Raw genomic sequence first — 24,606 nt, 5'->3', positions numbered from 1 at the left:
GGTGCTTTTTTTTAAGAAGAAGAACAGTCGACTGTAGTTTATTAAAAGTTGCATGATTGATATCAGCTTAATTCTCAGTTTAGTTATCAGCTAAGTATCGGGGTCTTTCACCACAGACATCTCTGGCTGACTATTTATTTATATCCCTATTTTTATGATGATCATGGTGAAAATCGGCGCTGATTTTGTAAATTGGCGCCGAAAACTGGAAAGTTTTTCAAGCTCAAATCGACGCCGATTTCTTTTAAAATTGGCGCTGATTTGGAAATCAATTCCCAAAATCAGGTACGTGTGCCCAGTCTTTTTTAACACCGAATTTTACTTCTTGTGAACGGTCGTTGCCTAGACATTGAATTCTAGCTAGACATGCTTGTGAACACTGTTAATTTTGCTACAATTATTATTATGCCGAGAAGTTTTGTTTTGTGTATGTCCCATTATTTACACACCCAACCTTACGAGCTCTGCTTTCTGTTGGGGGTTAGTGTTTTTTTTTATGTATGTTAAATAAAGTCAAAATCCTTTTAAGTTTGTTTTTTTTGGACGAATTTTATTTGTAATTTGGCTTTTCACAAATTTGCTAGTTGGACTGGCATAATCTCAGAAAGCGGCAACCATATTGATAGCACCGCAGAAAACGTTCCAAAGTACGAAGTAGGTGATTTGTGAATATCTTTATACTGAAAGGTAAAATATTACTTGGGCTATTCTAGTTTTTTTGAATAGCCTATTCATAGCAAGGATAAAACGTATACATATGTCATTTAGTTTGCTTAAAAATAACATCATAGGCCAGCTAAGCCCTTAGGACTGGGATGTTTTTCAGCCAAACAAGGTAAATTGGCTAGGCTATAAATAATGTTTCTGGGGAAACTATTGGTCTGTTATTTTTTTATACATTCGAAAGTTAATGATTTAGCTGAATGAAACTTACAGAAATATTTCCAAAGTCTAAGCACTCGGTGGGGGGGGGGTAAATTTTGGTTATAGGCTAAGATGGATATCAGGTAGAAGAAAAATGGGTAAAATTCTACTTTAGCTATTTCGGAAAGGGGTTAGGTTAGGAAAATGAAACTTTAAGGGATGGGTCTATATGCTAAAGTATGGCCCAGGAAGGTATTTTGAAGTACATACCTCCACTCCCTCTCCCTCTAGAAGGTCTGGCCCTTTATGACCTTTAAAAATCTGTGTGTTATAAAAGTGAAATCTTGCAAAATAGATTTTCTGCTTAAATGAAGTACAATAAAATTGTTTTCAGCTTCACAACTTTGCTCCATCCCAATTTATAACGTTTTAAAGTGCACTATTTTATTTTGTCATTTAATGCTTTTCAAAAATATTAGAACTAGGCTATACAATCCCACCCTCACTCCTCTAATGGGCCAAATGTAGGCATACTGGTAAATATATAACCCATAGGCTAGGCTATTTACGTTCATACAAATTAGCTTAGGCTGTTCTTGTTTTCTTGAATATTCATAGCTATGACAAACACATCTAGGCTAGATATTTCATTTAATTTTGGTTACAAACAATATATCATTGGCTAGCCTAGCCAATCCCATGAGGCTAGGATATTTTTCAGCCAAACAAGATAAATCAACTATCCTAGTAGGCTACTTTGGCTAGGATATTTTATACTCTTTCCAAATTTGGCAATTGATCTTAAGCAAATTCCATTTTGGGCCCCTAGAATGCTAAAAACAGCCCATAGTAAACAAAAATTCTAAAATATGCTTATAAAAACTACCTAGGGAGAGAAAATTGCCATTTGTAGTTGATTCAGGAGTGGAACTTATTATTTTGTCAGTCTTGATCCATATTTTTGTCACCATCAGTTGATGATGGTGATGCAATTCAATCACAGTGAAATGAAATACCAGTGAACAAACTATCAAAATTAAACTAGACTCAGTGAGATAATTTCAAACATTTGACTACCTGTACCAAATTAATCAGAAGAAAATCCTCTATCTGAAGAAAGGGACTGAATTTCATGAACATTATTCTATCCTGAGATATTAACCTTGGAAATTATCCTTGTGATAGCCTGGTTTTTAAAAACCATGTTTGGCTACTGTCCGGGTTGCCACCAACTCAAAAATAAAATCCTAATTTTTCTTCTAAAAAAAATCCTGGAACACTTTGTGCCCAAAATGCCACCAAAACATCCCAGAGAGAGCCCCCAGAAAAAATGTGGACAGATGCCTGTTATGTACTTTAGACCTAGAAGACGACTGTAAAGCATTACTTTGTGATGGTTGTAGGAAATGGATGTGTTGTGACTGCCTGAAAATATCTGATGCAGAGTATGAACTTCTTGTGAAAATGCAGGAGAAAAACGGTTTCAAATGGGACTGTGCTTGGTGTAAATCAAATGAGACCACCCCTAAACCCATTATCCCCCCCCCCAACCAGCAGCTGCTATCCAAGATATTACTTCAGTGATCACAAAAGCAATAGGAAACCTTCAGAGTAGTCTCTCCAATACCATTGCACAAACGGAAAGTGCACTTAGAGCTGAGCAAGGTTCTATAAAAGACAAAGTGAATAGTATGGAAGTAGCCCTATACTTGAAATGTAGCACAGATGAAACAAAGCAAATTGTGCAAGCAGAAGTCCAAACACTTAGTGCTAACTTTCAGCAGTTGTTAGAATCCAAAGTATGACAGATCATCTGTGCTGAAAAAGGCCAAGAGTCATGAAAAAACAACATTGCTACATATGGTATTGATGCTTCCATTGATGACACTAGTGCTCTCAAGTAGTTTTTATCAACCAAGTATGGATTCAATTGCAGTCCCATAACCAACGTCCATACCTAAAGCAGAATGTACAGGCTAGCAATCTGACCTGGAATACAGCACCACCCCTTTTGTTTACTGTGTCATCCTTTCAGATAAAAAAACAAGTCTTGAAAGAGTCTTTCTCAAGGAAAGGAGCTGTACAGTTCTGCCATGATCAATCAAAACATGATTGAGAGAGATATGAGTATAAAGCACTTGTTGCAGAGCTTAAGGACAGAATAGCTGGTGGTCAAAACCCTGCAATCTGTGACTTCCACATTGTGTCAAAAAACTTGGAAAGTGGAGAAGACCCTCCTCTGACCCCAATGCTGATGTAGAACTCCAAGCTGTGGACTGTGTAAATATATGTGTTACTAAACATGTTAGTGCTATTTCTATGGAAAGACTCTCATCCATGACTAGTGACAGCTCATTGGAAAGTGAAACAAGCTCTGGAAGCTACTACCCTGCTAACTTGAAAGTGCCAGCAACCACTTTAAGCAGAACAGATGAGGACTTGGGTCAGCTGAGCAACAGGACCAACAACCAGAGTAAGCAACACCAAAAACGAGTAAGTCCAGATTTTTCTGCTCTAATTACTAAAGTTGACCAACTTCCTAACAAATTGAATGAGCTGAAATTTGTGATTTATTCCAAAAATTATGATCTGGTCCTATTTGACTGAGGTTTGTCCCAAGTCTAGTAGCAACAGGCTTGAAGATTCCCATGATTCCAGGGTATGGTGTTGTGTCTAACCTACAGTCTTCAGAATGCAAGTGTGGTGTGTTAGTGCTATTCAAGACATGTTATAGTATATGGTCATTATGTCTCCCAGGTAACTAACAATTTGTTGAATCTGTATGGTTTGACCTGTGTGATGAGAGCAGTGGAGTAATAACCAGAGTAGGCTGTATTTATAGAAGCCAATCTGCCTCAGATTGCCAAGAAACTGAGTGGACAATAGCAACTATGCTGCATAAAGAAACTATGAATTACATGGGGAACCTACTTATAGCTGGAGATTTTAACTTCCCTGACCTCATGGAAAGAGGGATACCCATATATACCTGTACTTACAAATAGAAGCATGAATCTAGAATCTATTCAGAGATTGCCTTCACAACCTTAATCTCTACCAGATTATCAAACAAGCTACTAGAGGCTGACTTTTCCAGAGACCAACTCTACTGGACCTAGTGTTCTTGTGGGATAAAGACCAGCTTCAGAACATAATTACTTACCCCCTCTAGGAAAGAGCAATCATTTAATCCTAGAAGTGAATCTGTCATTTCATAAGGTAAAAAATGATTACATAAAGAAAACTTATGTATATTACAGGGCAATCAGAAAAGAGCTGGAAGGCATAGTTTGGTCACTTTTACTTCAAGGGGACATTGACCAACAATGGGCTTACCTAATGGACAAGCTACTTACACTTCAAAAAAAGCACACATCAGTAAAACTCACGCCAATGCCCAAAACACTGCCTTTCATGACCCCCAGGATATGCAAGGAAAGAAACAGGAGCAGGCAGTACTGGAGAAAGTACAATAAAGGAGGGAAAGAAGAACACTACCAAAACTTTGCAAAAGCTCAAAACAAACTAAGAAGCCTAACTAAACAACTTTATGCAAGTTGCAAGTCCAAGCTACCTGATGATAGTAAGAATAACCCAAAGAAGTTCTGGAAATACATATCTAGTAAGGACCATAGCAGATGGTCAGTAAAAGCACTCAGTATGGATGATAGCAAGGAAGTGACCAACTTGAAGGACATTGCCAAACTCCTCAACAGGCAGTTTGCTCCAGCTTTCACAAATGAACCAGATGGCCCTCTTCCTCATAGCCCATCATACTACATCCCCAACCCCATGCCACCTATTCCACTCCCCCCCCCCCCCATTGTCCAAAAGTGACTTGAAGCACTAGACCTCAACAAGTCCACTGGTCCTGATAACTTGCACCCAAGACTATTGAAGGAGCTTGCCAAAGAAACTGCACAACCACTATGCAATATATTCCAACTGTTGCTTGACTCAAAAAAGGTACCCATAAACTAGAAACTGACCCATGTCACCCCAATACTCAAGAAAGGTGACTGCACCAAAGCCAAAAACTACAGACCCATCAGTCTGACCTCAGCAGTGGCAAAAACTTTTGAGCAGATTATGAATGGTGAGATTCTGACACATCTCCATACCAATGATATACTTCCCCCCAACCAGTATGGCTTTCAGCCAGGAAAATTGGTTGAGACCAATCTCCATGAGACATACAGCATTATAACAGATCACCTGGAGAAAGGAATCCCTGTGGACCTGATTTTACTGGACCTAGCCAAGGCTTTCAACAAGGTACCACACAACCATCTCAGATTGAAACTTTTAGCAGCAGGTACCCATGCAGACATGATTGATTGGGTCATGCACTTTCTGACTGGTTGGACTCAGAAGGTTTGATTTTTCACAGCTAATGGTGACAAGGTTTTCTCTGAACCATGTGATGTTGTAAGTGGAGCCCCCCAAGGTACTGTTTTGGGCCCTACCCTATTCCTTGTATACATCAACGATATGATGAACGGAACAGAAAACAACATCACTCTCTATGCCAATGACTCCAAGCTGTTTGGGCCTGCAAATCAACAAAGTCTGCAGTGTGACCTTCATAAAATCCAAACATGGGCACAAGATTGGCTACTTGAATTCAACACATCGAAGTGCAGTGTCCTTCACTTTGGAAGCAGCAACCCCCATCACCAGTACAACATGTCTGATCCAAATTCACTGGGTGACTTAGTACTAAAGATAAGTCCCAAAGAAAGAGATCTAGGACTGCTGATAGATGAACGATTGAAGTTCCACAGCCACTGGCAACAAGCAGTTTCAAAAGCAAATTCAAGCCTTGGTCTCCTCAAACGCACCATAACCAGCCGCTCCCATACAGTCTTTCTAAGGCTATAGTTAGGCCTGTTTTGGATTTTGGTACATGTCTCACCTCCCCTTCCTATAAGAATGATACCAGTCTAATTGAAGGAGTTCAGAGGTGTGCCACAAAGTGCATAGCTGGTCTACAAGATCTGCCATACAACAAGAGACTGGAATGCATGCAGCTGCCAACACTTGTCTTCAGATGCTGCTGTGGTTATATGGTGCTGACCTACAAGTATAACGCACAACCAAATAACCCCCTTTTTACCTAACATTCAAGTCAGCACCATACAAGAGGACACTCGCAAAAGCTGTCAAAACGTTCTGTCAATACACGAACGCGGCAACACTTCTTCTCCGAGGGTGTTGTCAACGATTGGAATAGCCTTTAAGTTGAAACGGCGACTGCACCTATGGCTGCGTCCTTCAAGTCCAGACTGGACGAGGAATGGAATGACAAGCCATGGAAATATGAGTGGGACTGTCTGTCCCACTCAACTACCAACTGATGCCATTTTCATCATAATGTGTGTCTTGCTAGGAGCTGCTGATGCTGCTTTGGGCTTAAATTGCATCTCTCCAGCAGACCTCTCTTATGGCATGTTACTGGGCCCTAACACAGTGACAAAATTTTGCCATCATTGACCCAGAGCACAACAGATCCAATATGGACCTTAATTTTGCTCCAAAGTGCAAATTAAGGTAGTTAATAGTAAAATGTTGCTTTGAAAACAAAAAAAGTTTGTAAGAATTTTTAAAAAGAGTTTGAAGCTCCTCAAGAATGATTTCATTGTATTTATTTATTTTAAACAAAAAAAAAATGGAGTAAGCATTAATGAGAAGAAGTTTTCAATGTATTATTTATTTAACTTTTTCCCCAGAACCACTTCCTATGGAAGGGGCAGTTTTAGAAACTTCAGAGAGGGCTCTTTTGATTAGAAATTAAAAGTTTTAGTGCCCATTTGGATAGTCAAAAGTGATTGGAAGGAACTCTTGTCATTTTAAGATCCCACCCCCCTCAACATTGATCAAAATTTTGATCCAATAATTTTGCTTTCAATAACTATGCCACTTGAGATGACATGCCCCCCCCCCCTCCAGCCCTGGGGCAAGGGTTGTAAATTATGCAATTTCCCTGTTTTTACACATTGGATTTATTATTGGGAAAGGGGGAACATTTGATCCTTGGTGTGTCCAAAAAGGCTAAGGGTATTAAGGTAATATTTTAGAAAATGTTGAGGGGATGTTGAACTAAACCAAAAGACATTAGGTGCATCCAGGTTATCAAAATGTCATATTTGAAATATCTCTGGAACAGCTTGGAACACAGTCCAAGACGAATAGACTGTGAGCCAGTGGTGTCAATTCATGGAAATAAGGGGAGGAGGTGATTTTGATGCTTTTTAATTTTTGTATTGTCAAAGAGAGTATAAAACAAATTCAATGGAAATACCAAAAAAGATATATTTTTGGAAATCTAGAGAGGGGAAACAAGGGGGCCAATGCCCCCCAGCTGATGTCACTGCTGTAAGCCATGTTTTTTGCAATTGAGACAGGTTTTTTTTTTACAGTCTTGTTGTAAAATCTTTAGAGTTGTTGCAAATTTTTGAATTAAAATCAAGTTGCTGGCATCAATGTCTTATTGTAGGCAGTACAATAGCGCTGCCTAAGTAAAGAACAATGTTGGCACAATGTATTATTTATTTTCTTGTTTTGGCCAGGGCACTTTGTATCAAAGGAGTTGTCATAGAACTTTGAAAAGGGCTCATTTGATTGGAAATTGGAATGGCTAGTGCCCTTTTTAATAGTTGAAAATGATTGGAAGGCAACTAACATCCCTTTCACACCCACCATTTCCCCAAACACATCCAATCAAACTTTTGAAATAGCCATTTTGTTCAGCATAGTTGATTTCCAGATAGAAATTATGTTTTTGAGGAGGATGCTCCCCTCAAAGCCCTCAGGACAAGGGTTGTACATTATGCCCTGGGGGCATATAAGGATTTGTTTTATAGATAGCTTTGTTGTAGAAACTTCAAAAAAGGCTCATTTGATTGGAAATTCAAAGGGCTAGTGCCCTTTTTAACAGTCAAGTGATTGGCAGGCAACTAACCCCCCTTTCATGTCCATCTTTTCCCAAAACACATCCAATCAAAATTTTTAGATAGGCATTTTGTTTAACATAGGTGAAAGTTCTGGAAATTAGGTCTTTGAAGATGACACCCCCCCCCCGCATCCCCCAGGGCAAGGGTTGTAAGTTATGCCCTAGGGGCATATATGGTTTTTTATAGAAGTGTTGTTGTAGGGACTTCAAAAAGGGCTCAGTTGATTGGAAATTGAAATGGCTAGTACCCTGTGATTGGAAGGCAACAAACACCCCTTCCACACCCATAATTTATCCCAACACACCCAATCAAAATTTTGAGATATCCATTTTGTTCAAAGTAGTTGAAAGGTCCAGAAACTCTATCTTTGAGGATGACATCCCCCCCCCCACAGCCCCCAGGGCAAGGGTTGTAAGTTATGCCCTAGGGGCATATATGGTTTTTATTGAAAGCTTTGTTGTAGAAACTTGAAAAAGGGCTCATTTGATTGGAAATTCAAAGGGCTAGTGCCCTTTTTAATAGTCAAAAGTGATTTGAGGGCAACTAACCCCCTCTCATGCCCATTTTTAAATAGGCATTTTGTTCAACATAGTTAAAAGTTTTGGAAATTAGGTCTTTGAGGATTACAATCCCCTCATAGCCGTCAGGGTAAGGGCTGTAAGATGTGCCCTGGGGGCATATAAGGTTTTTATAGATGGCACTGTTGTAGAAACTTCAAAAATGGCTCATTCGATTGGAAATTGAAAGGGCTAGTGCCCGTTTTAATAGTCAAAAGTCATTGAAGGGTAACTACCCCCCCCCCTCAAGCCCACCATTTCCCCAAACACATCCAATCCAAATTTAAATACATCCATTTTGTTCAAGGCAGTTGAAAGTTCTGGAAATTAGATATTTGAGCAGGAGACTCCCCCCATAGTCTTCAGGGCCAGGGTTATAAGTTATGTCCTGGGGGCATATAAGGTTTTTATTGACAGCTTTGTCGTAGAAACTTGAAAAAGGGCTCATTCGACTGAAAATTGAATTGGATAGTGCGCTTTTTAATGGTCGAAAGTGATTGGAAGGCAACTAACACCCCTTCCACACCCACCATTTCCCCAAACACATCCAATCAAATTTTGATATATTCATTTTGTTCAATTCAGTTGAAAATTCTGGAAATTAGGTCTTTGAGGATGATAACCCCCTTAGAGCCCTCAGGGCAAGGGTTGTAAGTTATGCCCTGGGGGTATATAAGGTTTTTATAGAAAGTTTTGTTGTAGAAATTTAAAAAGGGCTCATTTGATTGGAAATTGAAAGGGCTAGTGCCCTTTTTAATAGTTGAAAGCAAATGGAGAGCAACTAACCCCTCTCTCACGCCCACCATTTCCCCAAACACATTCAATCAAAGTTTTGAGATAGCCATTTTGTTCAACGTAGTTAAAAATTCTGAAAAGTATGTATTTGAGGATGACAAACCCCCCAGAGCCCCCAGGGCAAAGGTTGTAAGTTATGCCCTGGAAGCATATAAGGTTTTTATAGATAGAATTGTCGTAGAAACTTCAAAAGGAGCCCATTTGATTGGAAATTGAGAGGGCTAGTGCCCTTTTTAATAGTCAAAAGTGATTGGAGGGTAACTAACCCACCTCTCACGCCCACCATTTCCCCAAACACATCCAGTCAAAATTTTCAGATAGCCATTTTGTTCAACATAGTTGAAAGTTCTGGAAATTTGTTCTTTGATGATGGCACTCCCCCCAGAGCCCCCCAGGGCTAAGGTTGTAAGGTATGCCCTTGGGGTATATAATGTTTTTATTGAAAGTTTTGCTATAGAAACTTGAAAAAGGGCTCATTTGATTGGAAATTCAAAGGATTATTGCCCTTTTTAATAGTCATAAGTGATTGGAGGGCAACTAACCCCCCTCTCACACCCACCTGTTCCCCAAACACATCCAATCAAAATTTATGAGATAGCCATGTTGATCAATGTAGTTGAAATTTCTGAAAATTAGGTCTTTGAGGATGACAACCTCCCACAGCCCTCAGGGCAAGGGTTGTAAGTTATGCCCTGGGGGCATATAAGGTTTTTATAGAAAGTTTTGTGTAGAAACTTCAAAAAAGGCTTATTTGATTGGAAATTGAAATCGCTAGTGCCCTTTTTAATAGTCAAAAGTGATTGGAAGGCAACTAACACCCCTTCCACACCCACCATTTTCCCAAACACATCCAATCAAAATTTTGAGATATCCATTTTGTTGAATGTAGTTGAAAATTCTGGAAATTAGGTCTTTGAGGATGATAACCCCTTTAGAGCCCTCAGGGCAAGGGTTGTAAGTTATGCCCTAGGGGCGTATAATGTTTTTATAGAAAGTTTTGCTGTAGAAACTTCAAAAAGGGCTCATATGTTTGGAAATTGAAAGGGTTCTAAACCCTATGCTTTCTAAAAGCCAGAATATAATTTGTACTTTAGGCTACTGAAAAAAATTCTTTTAAATGTTTTCACTTTTGTAACTTTAAGAAATCAAAAATTAATTAAGATTTGTAGGAATAAATATCAGCATATGTATATTAAACTGACAATGGACATTTTTTTCAGTAAATTCATTTTAATTTTTTAAGTAAAGTACAAATTATATTCTGGCTTTTAAAAGCATAGGGTTTAGAACCCTACTCAGATTAATTTCTGTTTGTTTTGGGTTCATTTATTTATTGATACTGATTTGTGGTAGTTGTATGCTTGGTAAATTATTTGATTCTATTTTTGTTCATTTTTGGTTTAATGGAGTTGTTTACTTTTTTTTTGAAAAAATTATTTTGTGCGAAAAGTTTTTTTGATTAATTGGAGAAAAAGCCAAGACAGATAGTCTGAGTGAGAGGCAAAACTGAACAGGTAGCATAGTAGGGCAGGAGTAAATGGTGAAAAATTTTGAATCCTAGTGATTTTCTCCTTAAAATTGCTAAATTTAAACTAGGCCATAAGTTTGAGTTTATTTGTGTCTGCCCTATCTATGAGAATCATAACAGCAAAAGAAGAAAAAAGAATTTCATTATGCAGTCTACAGTATCCTTATATATATTTGTTATTGTGACCACATTGCTAGGCCCAAGTCCAAAGTCTGCTTCTCAATGAATCTGTGTATTTTATGCTTTTTAATTTTGATTACTTTGGTATATTCAATTATCCAAATGCTGTGCAGTTGTGTAAGCCAAATTCTTCTTGATGGAGGTGGGGGTCAGGTGTCCACCTTGCAACCACAATTTAGGTAATTTAGCACAATTTTGACTGAAACAAGATAAAAACCTACTTTTCCACTTAGAAGTTGATAGTAAGAGTTGAGCACCGAGTGGTATCAGTTCACGAAAATATAGGGGAATGGGCAAATATATTTTTCATATCTAGGGGGAGGGCTTTTTTCAATTTTCTCAATGAAAAATGAAAATTTTTCAAAAAGGGTATTTTTCAAAATTTATGGGGGCAAATTCCCCCTCCCAAAATTGATGACCCTAACTGTACCCTTTCAAAAACAAACAAAAATGAAATAACAATCTTAACTAATATCAAACAGTTTGTGGTAACAAATTGTAAGTAAGGAGCAACCTGGTTCAATAGTAACCAAAACTTAAAAAAAAACGAAATTTGGATACCAATAGATATATCAAAGGAATTGGCTTGTTATGCTTATTTCAAATATATAAGTTTCATTAAGTTTAGTCTTACCCATCAAAAGTTACATGCCTGAGAAAATTTGCCTTATTTTAAAAACAGGGAATATGAACCCCTAGAAATCATAGGATTTTAAAGAAAATCACACTATCAAATTCAGCATATCAAAGAACCATAGTGTTGAGGTTTCAAGCTCCTATTTGTAAAACTGTGGAATTGTGTAATTTTTGCCAGAAGAAAGATCATGGATGTGTTTTTTTTTTCAGGGGTGATCATATCAACCCAGTGTGTCTAGAACATCGGGGAGGGCTCATTCTAATGGAAATGAAATGTTCTAGTGCCATTTTTAAGTGACCAAAAAAATTGGAGGGCAAGTAGGCCCCCTCCCATGCCCCTTTGTCCTCAAAATCGTAAAAATTTAAAAATTTTGAGATAGCTATTTTGTCCAGCATAGTTGAAAGGCCCAATAACTATGTCGTTAGAGATAACATGAACCCCCTCAACCCTTGGGGAAAGGTTTTTAACTTGTAAATTTGCTAGTTGTTTATGTATAGTATTTGTTATGGGGAAGGATGCATACATTTTTAGAGTAGGGATGGGAGGATGAATTTTCTGCTGTGAAATTTTCAATGGAGAAGGAAGTTTCCAGCAGGTGAACTTTTCAGGGGAAATTTGCCAGAATTCCTATACAAAATTTCTTTGTATGTCTTGCTTTCTCTTTACCAATTCAATTTTACGTGTGGTAATTGTCCAAGGTAAATCTTTGCCAGGATTGAATTGTTTAGAAGATATTTCCATGGGGAGGGAGATTTTTCCGTGGAAGTTGAGCCAGATATCCTAGCGTTAAAAAAAACGATTAGAAATTAAATAAAAGACAGTTTTTTTCAACTGAAAGTAAGGAGCAACATTAAAGTGCTCTAAAACCTTAGCGTGAAGAGCAAGGTGGTAAGGTGGGGGCAACCTCCCTCTTATACGGAATAATTTCTGTTCGTTTTAAGTTTTAATGTTGCTCCTTACTTTCAGTTGAAAAAACTTGTTTTTTGTATTTAATCATAAACAAAAATGGCTTATAATGACAGATAACAACAGTAATGGTAGATGGTAATAAACTTACCTAAGCTATGGAAGTCAGGTCTTGATTTTGTTTAAACAATAGTTTTGATGGGAACTGTGCCTGTTGTCATCAGGTTCAAATTCAAAAATACTTAGGATTTTTGAATTTGAACCTGATGACAACAGGCAAGGCTGTACCCAGAGGGGGGGGGGGTAGGGGGTTTTGACCCCCCCCCCCGAAATGTTTGTTTGACTGGTAAAAACCTAACAAAAATGGATATAAAAAAAAATTGTATACGTTTTTTGAAGTTTTTGTGGACCCCCCCCCCCCCGAAAAAAAATCTTTGAGTAAAACCCCCTCCAAAAAAAATCCTGGGTACGGCCTTGACAACAGGCACAGGTCTTGTCAAAATTATTGTTTAAACAAAATCAAGACATGACATCCATAGCTTAGGTAAGCTTATTACCATCTACAATTATTATGTATAAGAGTCAGATTGGCCTCAGAGAATATAACAGATAACAATGCTTCAGAGCTTGTGGGAAATGCTTCTTTTTGAGACCGTTTTAAGTTCTTCTATATGTTATTACAAGAAAACACACAAAGTGAACATTTAGCAGAACAATATCAGGTATTCCATCTCTGATATAGATTATAAAACCCTACTTCAGCTCACTGTACACTCAGACTGACTGAATTAAAATAAAGTGTTTTGCAGTAGGGATCAAGACATGGCCAATTGTAGAAAAATCTAAGAAAGATAGTCCAAGTGATTGAGAGGCAACTCTGGGATAAGCCCTTTTTAGGATCTTAGGATTAGCCCTTTTACTCAGGCTGTAAGAGAAGCAAAAACAATCGTTTAGAACCCAGTGGCGTCAATGGAGGGAGGGGGCACTTGCCCGCGCTTCCCAAACATCGAAAAATATTTTTTTGGCTATTTTCATTGAAAAATGGCGCTGTTAGGCATTTTCATTGATGAAATCAACAAAGCTGCCCATGTCTAGATTTTGAAAAATACCCCCCCCCCTCCAACTCTGATTTCTGTGAAATGATGCCCCTGTATGGAACCAGGCAAGACTTATACACATCCAAAATGGAATATTATATTCATTTATGTTGCCAAAGTTGGGGTTGGCTCTGTTTCTGTTTTTGCTAAAACAAAAACGGCAAAAAAGCGGAACAGGGACAGAGAAAAAAAACAGAAATCTATTTAGAGTTGTAACAAATCAGAATTTTTTTTTCTGATCCTTGTCTTTTACTCAAGAAGACTGGAGCTCTCTCCTCGTTTGCATTGATAATATTTGCTGCGAAATGGGTAGTGCTTATCTTGTTAGCATTTTGACTTGAAGGGTTCATCTGAAGTCCAGTTGTGTAGAAATACTTAGCAAACAAGGTGTCTTCTTTATCTGGAGTTGGTGATGCATTTTGGTTAGTCACTGCCTTGACAGGAGCAACATCAATTGGGAAAGCTCCAGAGTTCAATTGGATTTGAACGAGTTCTTTTGTACTTCTCAGCTCGGAAATGAACTGCTGGAGAAGTTAGGGGATGGATTGACGAGCTGAATCTCTGTCTATATTGCTCGTTTTTTCGTAAATTGCAGGGTCCTAAAAACCAGCTCTTGTGAAGAGTAGCATACCAAACTTGGGACTGGCTGAAAAATATCTCCTTAGCTGAACAGCTATTAATTCTTTCTGACCATTGAATGACACAGGCATAGTACTAGTATCTGGAGTCTGACAAAACAACTGAAGTCCTTTAATTATCAGCACAACTTTGCTCGCTGAAACGTAATTATGCCCACTAGTTATCACTGTTGCCTTTTTGAACGGCTGAAGGACCTCTATGACAGCTTCCACAACAGACCACTCATTGCTGTGAAGTTCAAGCTCTCTGATCTTAGTGTCACAAAGGTTTCGGTTGAAGAAACCAAATGCATGGTGGCTTTTTACTGCCACAATACATTTCTGTCATGGTAAGAATGCTGTTCCATTGAGCATTCATGTCTTTTGTGATGGAGGGACTGAGATTTTATGTGTTGCAGATAGCTTCATCAAAGTTGTGGGATTTGAAAGACGCTTTCAGGATTCTAAAAAGCTTTTGAATTTTTACCAGTACTGCTTCCAGTATAAATACTTCTCTAGAAACGCCTTTTTATCTTGGCACTGAGTTCTCACTATCACTTTCAAGGTCTGGATCATTTAATTCCGAGCTACTATCATCGTCATTATGGTAGTCAGTATATCCAGTTTCTTCAATATCATCATCTACAATCAATTAGAATTTTTGAACTTTTACAATCTTTGAATTATAAAATTGAAACCTTATGAAATAGATCTACTGCTCAAATGAGACAGAAGGAAAGTGTTACTTTTGCATAATAAATGAGACGCCATCTAAGTCAGTGCTCCTGATTGGGCTAATTAGACCACCGGAAAAAGGCTGCTCTGATTAGCATATTTACTAAAGTATATGACTTGTGCAGGGTAAAGAATATTTATTCATATTTTCTTCCGGGCTGTTTTAAGTGAGTTCATTCATCAGCCCTAGTTCATCATATCTATTTGAAATTTTATAGCCTCATGGTGAAGGGCATATTGTTTACATGTTTAGTCTGCTCCTTTCTTCAAACAGAAAATTCAATCTTGTTGATAAGAGCAGCCAGGTCAGGTAATTATCTACTTACGAAAACTAACCAAAAGGTGCAAATCCAGTTAGACTGCTTCAGTTTCTTCAATGATAACACGAATTTAATGTATGATTAATTTCCACAGTGGCAAACCTTTTCTTCAGAACACGTAAGGACAGAACTATTCCATAGATGGCAAGTATCGCAAATCCAATCAAAGTTGCTAGAATCTATGAAGCCATTTGCAATCAAAACGTGGAAAATGAAGAAAAAGGTGTTTAAGAAAAACAGAAATGGCAAAAACGGAAGAGAAATGGTACTAAAAAACGGTGACATGTTTGCTGCTTTTCAATTTTCTAAAAAAAAAGAAAATAAGAACAGAAAATGGTAGAAAAAATGGTAGAACAGTGCCGAACCCCAGGCCAAAGGTCCACACTTGCTATACGAAACTACCGAGGTTTGAGAATTACCACTTTTTAACAACAAACCTAAATTGGAAGCATAGGTAAAATATACTAGAGAAAACCGAAGTGTTACTCCCATAACACAGTAATCAAGTAAAATTTTAAAACGAACAGAAATTACCTCAAATAAGAGTTGTTTTACCATTCCATCAAACCCTCTAACCGAGTCTCGATTTGATTCCCCCCCCCCTAATGGTTTTAACCAGTCGGTAAAAAAAAAATGAGCCAGTAAAATGGTTGTGCTTCTTGTCGCATTTTACTGGCTCAATTTGTTTTTTTTTAAATAGGGGGAATGAACTGATGAATATATATGCCTCTGTACAAGCTAGTATTTTTTTATTTTTTTGGCTGCCTAGATAGAAATACGCCACAAAAGTCATATACCATACCATGTCTCTGGAAGGCTTCAAACCATCACAAGGTAGGCTGAATATACAGTACGGTAAGATAAAGTAATGAAGGTTGCTTTATCCTGGGGGAAGATTTCTCTGATTGAAATAAATTAAATATATTATTTTAATCTGACATTCAATCTATGGGATTCAAGTTGTGTTGTAACAAGCAGTAGGCCTAGTGATAGTAATAACCAAATATTATAACATGAGAAGGCATTTCCAATGATAATGATTAAATCCCGCGGAAAGAAGTTCTTTAAGCTAAATGGTTTTATGAAGGTTTGCTTATCCTCCGCCTCCTAGGATCTGATAAGTCTGTACCCAGTTGAAAGCATGTATGCAACAATTTTTTGTTGGGGGAGGCGGGGGGGGGATTTGAAAGACGGGCGAATGACTTGACAATTTTAAGAAAGTATGCCAAGAATCGTGAAAGTAATGACATTTTTGAAGGGTGGGCGCGTTTGAAGGTCCCTAACACTATGCCTCCATCCAAGGATGTATCCAGAATTTCGTTGGGGGGGGGGGCTAAAAAGAATTTTAAAAACACATCAAAAAAATGTATATGCATTTTGTAACGTTTTTACGAGTCGGGCAAAGATTTTGGGGGAGGGTCCAAATCCAGTACCCCTGGATACGGTCTTGCCCCCGCTTACTTCCTACCAGGTGGGATCCATATTTGACTTTACATCCTCTCCCTAGGGTTTGGACAGGTGGACAAGCATCTTTGTGGGAATGCATCTTGGTGGGGCAGTGATTTATTAAAACAGGCATATTTAATGACAATTCTTAAATTAACCCCTGTGATCTCGATGGGAAAGTTGGACCAGACTCCATCTTCTGGGTACGTGGATGCATGTCTGCAACTATGGGTTAAGCGTATAATGTCTTTTTCTAACTGAACCTGCACTAGTGCTGCAATGGGGATTCATACCAGCAAAATTTTAATTTTTTTTCTATATTAGTTTATTGTAACGTGCACTCTTCTAGCGTCTTTTGAAGTTATGCTTAAACTTCAAAATAAATTCCTGGACCCATGCCTATCACCACAGTATAAGTATATATGAACAGTAGTGAGAAGTCCTATACTCTCCATTAAAGATTTTTGACACTTATCAGTCTAGGTTTCACTTCATGACTTCGCCTCTTCGCGCACGTGCAATGACAAATATTTACCGCATTACATGTGCTGTGATGTACTGAGAACTTCCCAGTCAACGCGCTATGATTGGCATGAAAACAGAGCCAAGTTTGCAGATGATTTATCACTGCTGATGCTTCAGAATCTAGGATCTATGATTAGTACGGATGGCATAGTTCGCCGTTTGGAGGCTGACTGCGAAGAAAAATGGCTTTCAATTAATAGGAAAAGGTCAGAACTTATGAGAGTCTCGTTTTTGAAAAATGAAGTTCCTAGTCAAAGTGATAGAAATGTGCCAATTGTAAATAACATGAAAATTTTAGGTGTGACTTTTAACTCAAAAATGTTATGGATGGATCATGTCAATAATAGTACTAAGAAGGCGAATATAGCGTTGCGTAATCTAGTTACAATTCGCCGATTCGATTTTAGTCGTTTTTCACTGTTGAATTTTTATAAACTGTACATTCTGAGTATTTTAGACTATGTTTGTCCTGTGTGGCATCCGGGGCTAATTAAAGAGCAAAGAAGTCACCTTGAGAATGTGCAGAAACGAGCTACCCGTGTAAAATTAGGTCACGAATTACGATGATAGCCTTAAAATCTTAGGCTTAGAAAGACTTGATGCCAGGCGACGCCAACTTACAATGGCATTTGGACAGAAGCTTTTGGACTTGAGCAAGCATCAAGGCTTGCTCCCTGAACCGGCACGAACAGGGTATAATACAAGGCACCAGAACAAACTGGCAACCAGAAAGAACATATCGGAAATACCAAGTCCACAGTGTTCAAAACACTGAGAAAAGAATGCCATAAATCTGCTCGCCAAGACAGACAACGCTACTGGGACCACGTGGCAGCAGATATGCAGAAGGCTGCTAGTCATTCAGATACCAGAAATCTTTATTAACTACTGAAAGAAGTAACTGGGAAAATTAAAAAGATCTCAACTGGAGTGAGAGGTGAAGATGGAACGCTTCTGTCGAGAAAAGTTGACATAATTGCAAGATGCCAGCGCCACTTCCAGAAGCTGCTGAACCCCAATCACAACATCCCTTCCACTCAAACACCTCCCAATAATAGTGCCACTGCACTCCAGCCAAGCAACCCTAACCTTGACTCAGTACCACTGAGTCAACAAGCCACATACAGCAACGTCAATGTTCCCCCCCCCTCAATACAAGAGATCAAAGAGGCAGTCAAGTCGCTGAGGAATCTCAAGGCGCCAGATTCTATCCCGGAAGAAGTCTACAAAGCTATTCCTGGTCTCGCTGAGAAACTACAGAAGCTTTTCTGCTCAGTGTGGTTTCAGGAATGGTTCCGCCATGAATAGAAAGACTTAGTTATACTGCCAGTCTTTAGGAAAGGTAACTGTACAGAATTCAAATATTACAGAGGGATCTCACTAATGAGCTTTGCGGCAAATATCTTTGCAGTGGTTCTACTTAACCGATTCCGCAAAGTCTGCAACGAAAGAATCCTTCCCAGACAATCTGGTTTCCGAGCCGGCACGGGCTGTATTGACCAACTTTTCACCCTGAGACAGATTTTTGAGCGCACAGCTAAGGATCAAAAAATCGTCGTCGCTGTCTTCATTGACTTCATTACGGCCTTCGATTCAGTCATCTGGGGAGGAATTTGAATGGTGATGGAAAAGGACTGTGTCCCATCTAAGATCATGCGACTCATTCAGGCTTTCTATCAACGCATACGAGCCGGCATCCAGGTCAACGGAGAACTTTCCCTACTATTTGATATCGACTTCGGTGTGAGGCAAGGGTGTGTACTGTCTCCCGAACTATTAAAGTTTGTCGTCGATTGGGTAATGAAAAAGCAATGCTAAACTTTGAAGGAGTCAAGGTTAGCCCTGATTTCGGTACCACCGACCTGGATTATGCCGATGATGTTGCTTTCCTTAGCAAATCCGTTGGCGAAGTCCAGAAAATGCTTCTGAAAGTCTCTGAAGTTGCTGCCCCAGTGGGGTTCAAGATTAATATTCACAGGACTAAAGTTATGTCTAATGCCCTGGATATAAACTCTACCCCTATAACCCTTAACCAAAGGCTGATTAAAGTTGCCAATAAATTGAAGTATATCAGATCGTACATTGACATCAATGGCGGATGTAGCAAAGAAATCCAATGCCGCATTGCATCAGCTTCTGCTGTCTTTGCACAGCTATGGAAGCCTCTATGGAAAAGGAAGGAAATCCGTATTTACGATGCCCTAGTCCGATCGGTCTTACGGCTGCGAGACGTGGCCCTTAAAAGTCACCGAGGCACACGCCCTCAACACTTGAACACAGATGCCTTAGGAGCATACTGGGGTTATGTCTCAGCGACCGAATCCCAAATACGATCATCCGCCAACGACGTGACCAGAAGTACGATATCACAACTATCATTCGACGCCGCCGCTTGTCCTGGTTTGGTCATGTTTGCCGAAGACCAGCCGAGACTTTTACAAGTCAAAAGCCTATGCTGTGATTCAGCACTTGATTGGAAGAAACGACATGGTGGACAAGCCACAACTTGGCTCAACAATGTCAAATCAGACCTCGAGCCGATTGACGGATTCCTGAGATATGGTCGCAGATGGGACCCTTCATGGCTCGAAATTATCGCCCCATTAACCCAAGACTGTAACCTGTGGAATTCTACAGTCTGCCAGGGAGAGCTACATAGCTTGTGTCCCGATCAAGTATGTAAAAATCGTATCGTGTCCTTTTAGAACATATTTTTTGCTACTATTCATATATACTTATACTGTGCCTATCGCTTACTGAATTTGATGTCAAATGCTACAAAAAGTAAAATAATATTAGAGCTGATCTGTTTGAATAGAATCTAGGTCAGGAAGACCATCAGGCCAATTTCTGAAATTCGGCTTATTATTCAAATAGGCTAGGATTTGTAATAATTGAATGCAGATTGATTGTAGGTTACTACCAACGGCCTGTTTTTTAAGGTTAAACCATCCTGTTGGTCAGTTTTGTTTTGCTAATGTATGATTCTTTGATTAGTTTAAAGACAAATAATATTTTTAAGAGCTCTATTTGTACATACGTAATTGGTGTGCATTGTTAGTTTTTAAGTACAATTCAGTTGAGTGAGAGACTGAGAGTCTTAGACGGTTCTCAGAAGCAAAAATTTTCTTTGTGTCCCTCTTTTTACTGGTATGTCACAAACCTTCTTATGACTTGGGATAGAATATCCTACCGTAATTTTAGAAGGTCAAAAGTATGTTTCCATTTGTTTTAACAGTTTTTTAGGGACCGTCGTGGGAAGTTCGGCAAAATCCTTTGGACCCTACCCTAATAAGGGTCAGTGCGCTATTTTTTATGCGGAAATTTACACAACTGTTTAATTATTCGTCCTCTACCAAAAACCTTATATCTAGGTAAAAAGTCTAATCAAACAGTTCGTGGTAACGAACTGTAAGTAAGGAGCAAATCTTTAGGGGTTATTGTATTGACCCGGGGGGGCAGGAAAATAGGGAGAGGCCTCATTCTGGCGGAAATTAAAAGTTGCAGTGCCCTTTTTAAGTGACCAAAAAATTGAGGGCAAATAGGTCCCCTCCCACGCCACTTTTCTCCCAAAGTCGTCCGATCAAAATTCTGAGATTGCTATTTTGTTCAGAATAGTTAAAAGGCCTAATAACTATGTCTTTGGAGACAACATGACCCCTGAAAGCCCCTGGAAAAGGGTCTTTAAGTTATAAAATTTGCCCATTGTTTACGTAGCCTATAGTATTTTGGGAAGTATGCATACATTTTCGGGTGGGGAAGGAAGGACGATTTTTTTTTGGGGGGGGGGAGACTTTTCAGGGGGAGCATTTTTCATGGAGAGAGAATTTTGAGGGGTGAAATTTTCAAAGGGAATTGTGTACTGGGGGAATTGGCAAGAATTCCTATACGAAATTTCTTTATATGTACTGCTTTCTCTTTTCTGACTCAATGTTACGCGTCGACGTGTTAAGGGTAATTGTCCGGGGTAAATTTTCACCAGGATTGAATTGTCCAGAGGATATTTCCGTGGGAAGGGGTTTTTCCGTGGAGGTGCAGCCAGAATTTTTCATGGAGAGAGAATTTTCGAGGGGATAACTTTTCAGGGGAAATTGTGTACTGGGGGAATTTGCAAGAATTCCTATGTGGAATTTCTTTAGGGTGTCTTGCTTTCTCTTTTCTGACTCAATTTTACGCGTGGAGGTGTTAAGGGTAATTGTCTTCGGTAAATTTTCACCAGGACTGAGTTGTCCACTTAATATTTCCGTGGGGATGGGGACTTTTCCGTGGAGGTGGAGCCAGATTTTCTGTCGTTATTTAAAAAACGATCAGAAATTAAAATTAAAAAAAGTTTTGTTTTCAACTGAAAGTAAGGAGCATTATTAAAACTTACAACGAACAGAAACTATTATGTATACGACGGGGGTTGCCCCCTCCTCAACACTTCTCTATTTACGCTAAAGTTTAAATTTTCTCCCAGTTCTTTAAAACGACTCTTGAAACACAAGGGTTGTTTAATTAGAACAATAAGTAATTTTTTTTAAATGCCGAAAAACTTTAGCTTAAAGAGTGAGGTGTTGAGGAGGGGGCAATCCCCCTCGTATACGTAATTATTTCTGTTCGTTGTAAGTTTTAATATTGCTCCTAACTTTCAGTTCGAAAAACTTTTTTTTTTTTTTTTTTTTTTTTTTTTTTTGTTCTGAGTAAGACGAACATAGCGCAATCTAGACATGGCTAGATCGCTTGTTGTGTCTCTTTCAATTGTATCGTTCTTGAATATTGTCCATATTACAATTAATTGTGGTTATTTTTGGCATTCCGAGAAGATTTATATAGTTTAAGTTTTCCAACTTTAATGTCATAAATGGCTTATTAAAAAATTGTAAGGTTAATTTAATATGGTTACCCCTCAAAGGTCAATAATTGACAAAACTTCAATAGGTTCTTTCTGGTTACTGCAAAAAGGCTTGTTTCTGTCTTATTCGTAATGAACCTTGCAAGCTAATTACTTTCAAAATCTTATTGCCCATTCAGTTTTAAAAAGTTCTAAAAAAAATTTTTAATGAATTAATCGTATTGTTTCTAGTACTGCTGTTCAAAAATATACTTCTTTCCCCATGAAAACTAGACATTAAAGTGTGTTTTGGACGCACTGTTACATTGATTAGGCTTCTTTGACCAGTTCTAAAGACAAAAATAAAGAAAAGTCTAGTTGAGTCAGGTGACTTTGAGCATGTGTGTAGATAGGATTTTATTTTTGGGGCTATAAGCAAGCGGTGCCAGCCTTTCTTTTAACCCTTTGACTGCGCCAAGCTTTTTAAAATATCTCGTGCCCGCTGTGCGCAATAATTTCAGTGTTGCGTATTTATTCGTGTAGAACAGTTTGACGAATTTAGATGAGGCGAGTTTCCTCGTATTGGGCCTAAGGGCCTTGGGGCCTAAGGGGGAAATTTGATTAGCAAATGTCTTAATATTTTGAAGTATAATATTGATACTGATATTTTGATATTTTATATCTTGATATTTTTGAATCTGCATATAAAATTTGGAGGCCATAAGATGGATCTATTTAGGATATGAAGTTAGGTATGTTTCCTTAAACTGTTGGGAAATCGCTGCTAGAATTAGAAGACCCCGGCGCCGCGCTAATGAGGGAAGACCGGCGGCGGCGGGGCAAAAAACAGCACGCCGCACCGCGCTACCGGCAGCGCGCCGCCGGTAAGATGTGGGTGGCGCGCTGCCGGCGCGCAGCCAGCACAATCAATGTTGACCGCAAGCATTAATGTTTTCATCAGTCTTTCTCAAATCACAGCTTCAATTTACAACAGATTTGAACCTATTCATGAGTTCAAAAATTCACAAGTTGCTGGCTGGAAACTGGTCTTCTTCGTTATTCATCAAGAGAAGTAGAAATCTGGTAGAAACGAAATGGATGTGGCGTTTCAGAACCCTTGCATAATACGAGTAGTTGAAATATCTATTAGCTATGTATTCTTAACATTAATAATTATCAAAATTAGTAGTTTTTTTCATCGAGCATTACTGCATATAAAACTTCAAATACCGTATCACAAAATTTCTTCAGTAATCTGGGTAAAAACTTTGAATGTAACTTTGAACTTAGAAGCTTAATTTTTTCATAATGCCTTTTGCCTATATCCGTTTTGTCACATTTAAAACATTTGAAATGGGCGACTTTGATATTGATTGTTTTTTTTTTGTTTTTTTGCTCTTTTGGATTCCTAAGAAGCCTTCTTGTATTTAAAACTGGTTTTTAATTGCAATTTAAAAAAATGCATTTTAAAGTTTTTTTCGGTTTCTTTATAGAATATTTGTCATGTAGGTTAAGGTTGAGCTGCTGCTTTTTTATTGCTTTTGGCTGGTCTTTTGGATATCATTCATTTTTTCTTTTGAGGATTCATTCCAAATTATAAACTGATAAATACCTAATATCAGTCAAATTATAAACTGCATATAAAAGGAGTAAATTTATCAAATTGAAAAATGCATGATGAACACTTCACATGAGAACACTTCAATTACAATGACACAAAAAACACTTAATAGTTTATTCGCTATGAAGAAAAATGAAGTGCCAGCTAATTTCTTAGGTAAAAAATGAAAAGCTTGTCCGTTTTAAGTGTAATTAAATGAAATAATATGCCGACTGAAGTAGCTCCAGGAAGATATTGAAATGTTCATCCTAGTTCGTCACTTTTAATCCAACCAAAATGTTAGGACACTTAGTATCAGTTATTGAGTTCAAGCTTTGATTTCCAAATGCTCACAAGAATTACCAAATTTAAGAAAGTCGCAGCAATAAGTCACCTGTGGTCAAAATACTTAGACTCCTCTTTGATTCCCACCCAGGCTCAAAGCTTCTGCTATGGTCATTTCCATGGAATCTCCAAAGAGATTCTTTTTGAAATAGCTTTCAAGCGTAGTTAGGGGTATTTAGACTTTTTTGCTTTTTTTCAAAGCTTTGAAAAAAGTGTTATAATATTCCAAATGTTACATTTGTGCATAGTTTTGGTAATCATTTGTGGGGTGATCGTATTTTCTAAACCACGGTAGATACATAAGAACGTTGCAAAATCTAGTAGCCTGAGGTCATAAGACTGCCAAAGACTTCTCCTTGAACCTCCCAAATTGAAAGCTTTTATTATGACCTCGCCTTTTAATGTAACTTAGGCACTGGACCGAGGGCGCCATTGTTACTCGAGCGCAACGTTAGGTGGGGATGTCGATATCGCTTTCGTCACACCAATTCGTTTTAGTGTGAATCTGCCTGGTACATATGAATGAATGTTTTCAAAGTAAACCAGTTTTATAAATAGGAAAAAAAACGGATTGGACGCATATGTCCCTTTCCCTTTGGACGATAAAACCATGCAAGTGCTGTATCAAGTATAGCTCACGAAAATCTTGTCAATTTTTTTAACTTTTGATCTTTTTGGTATCCCTTCT

General features: G+C 38.4%; 1 protein-coding gene across 2 annotated transcripts in view; it reads left to right on the top strand.

The window, feature by feature from the left end:
- The first annotated feature begins 611 nt into the window (after positions 1 to 611).
- Rab7 (RAS oncogene family member Rab7) overlaps positions 612 to 24,606 on the top strand; it is a 41,564-nt gene continuing 17,569 nt past the window's right edge. Inside the window, exon 1 of one of the 2 annotated variants that reach the window (XM_089096909.1) lies at positions 612 to 687. Coding sequence is in view for 1 of the 2 variants with exons in the window: in XM_089096908.1 (XP_088953034.1) it covers positions 15,452 to 15,454 (3 nt within the window). In the remaining variant the exon portion in view is untranslated. Of the gene's footprint in view, positions 688 to 15,432; positions 15,455 to 24,606 lie in introns of those variants that run through there. The other variant, XM_089096908.1, reaches the window with a different exon arrangement.

Source organism: Artemia sp. Qi Xiang Cuo, chromosome 11, assembly GCF_049724085.1.
Source record: "Artemia sp. Qi Xiang Cuo chromosome 11, ASM4972408v1, whole genome shotgun sequence".
NCBI lineage: Eukaryota > Metazoa > Arthropoda > Branchiopoda > Anostraca > Artemiidae > Artemia > Artemia sp. Qi Xiang Cuo.
Note: the sequence above shows the minus strand (reverse complement) of the source record. Positions and strands in the feature narration are given on the sequence as shown.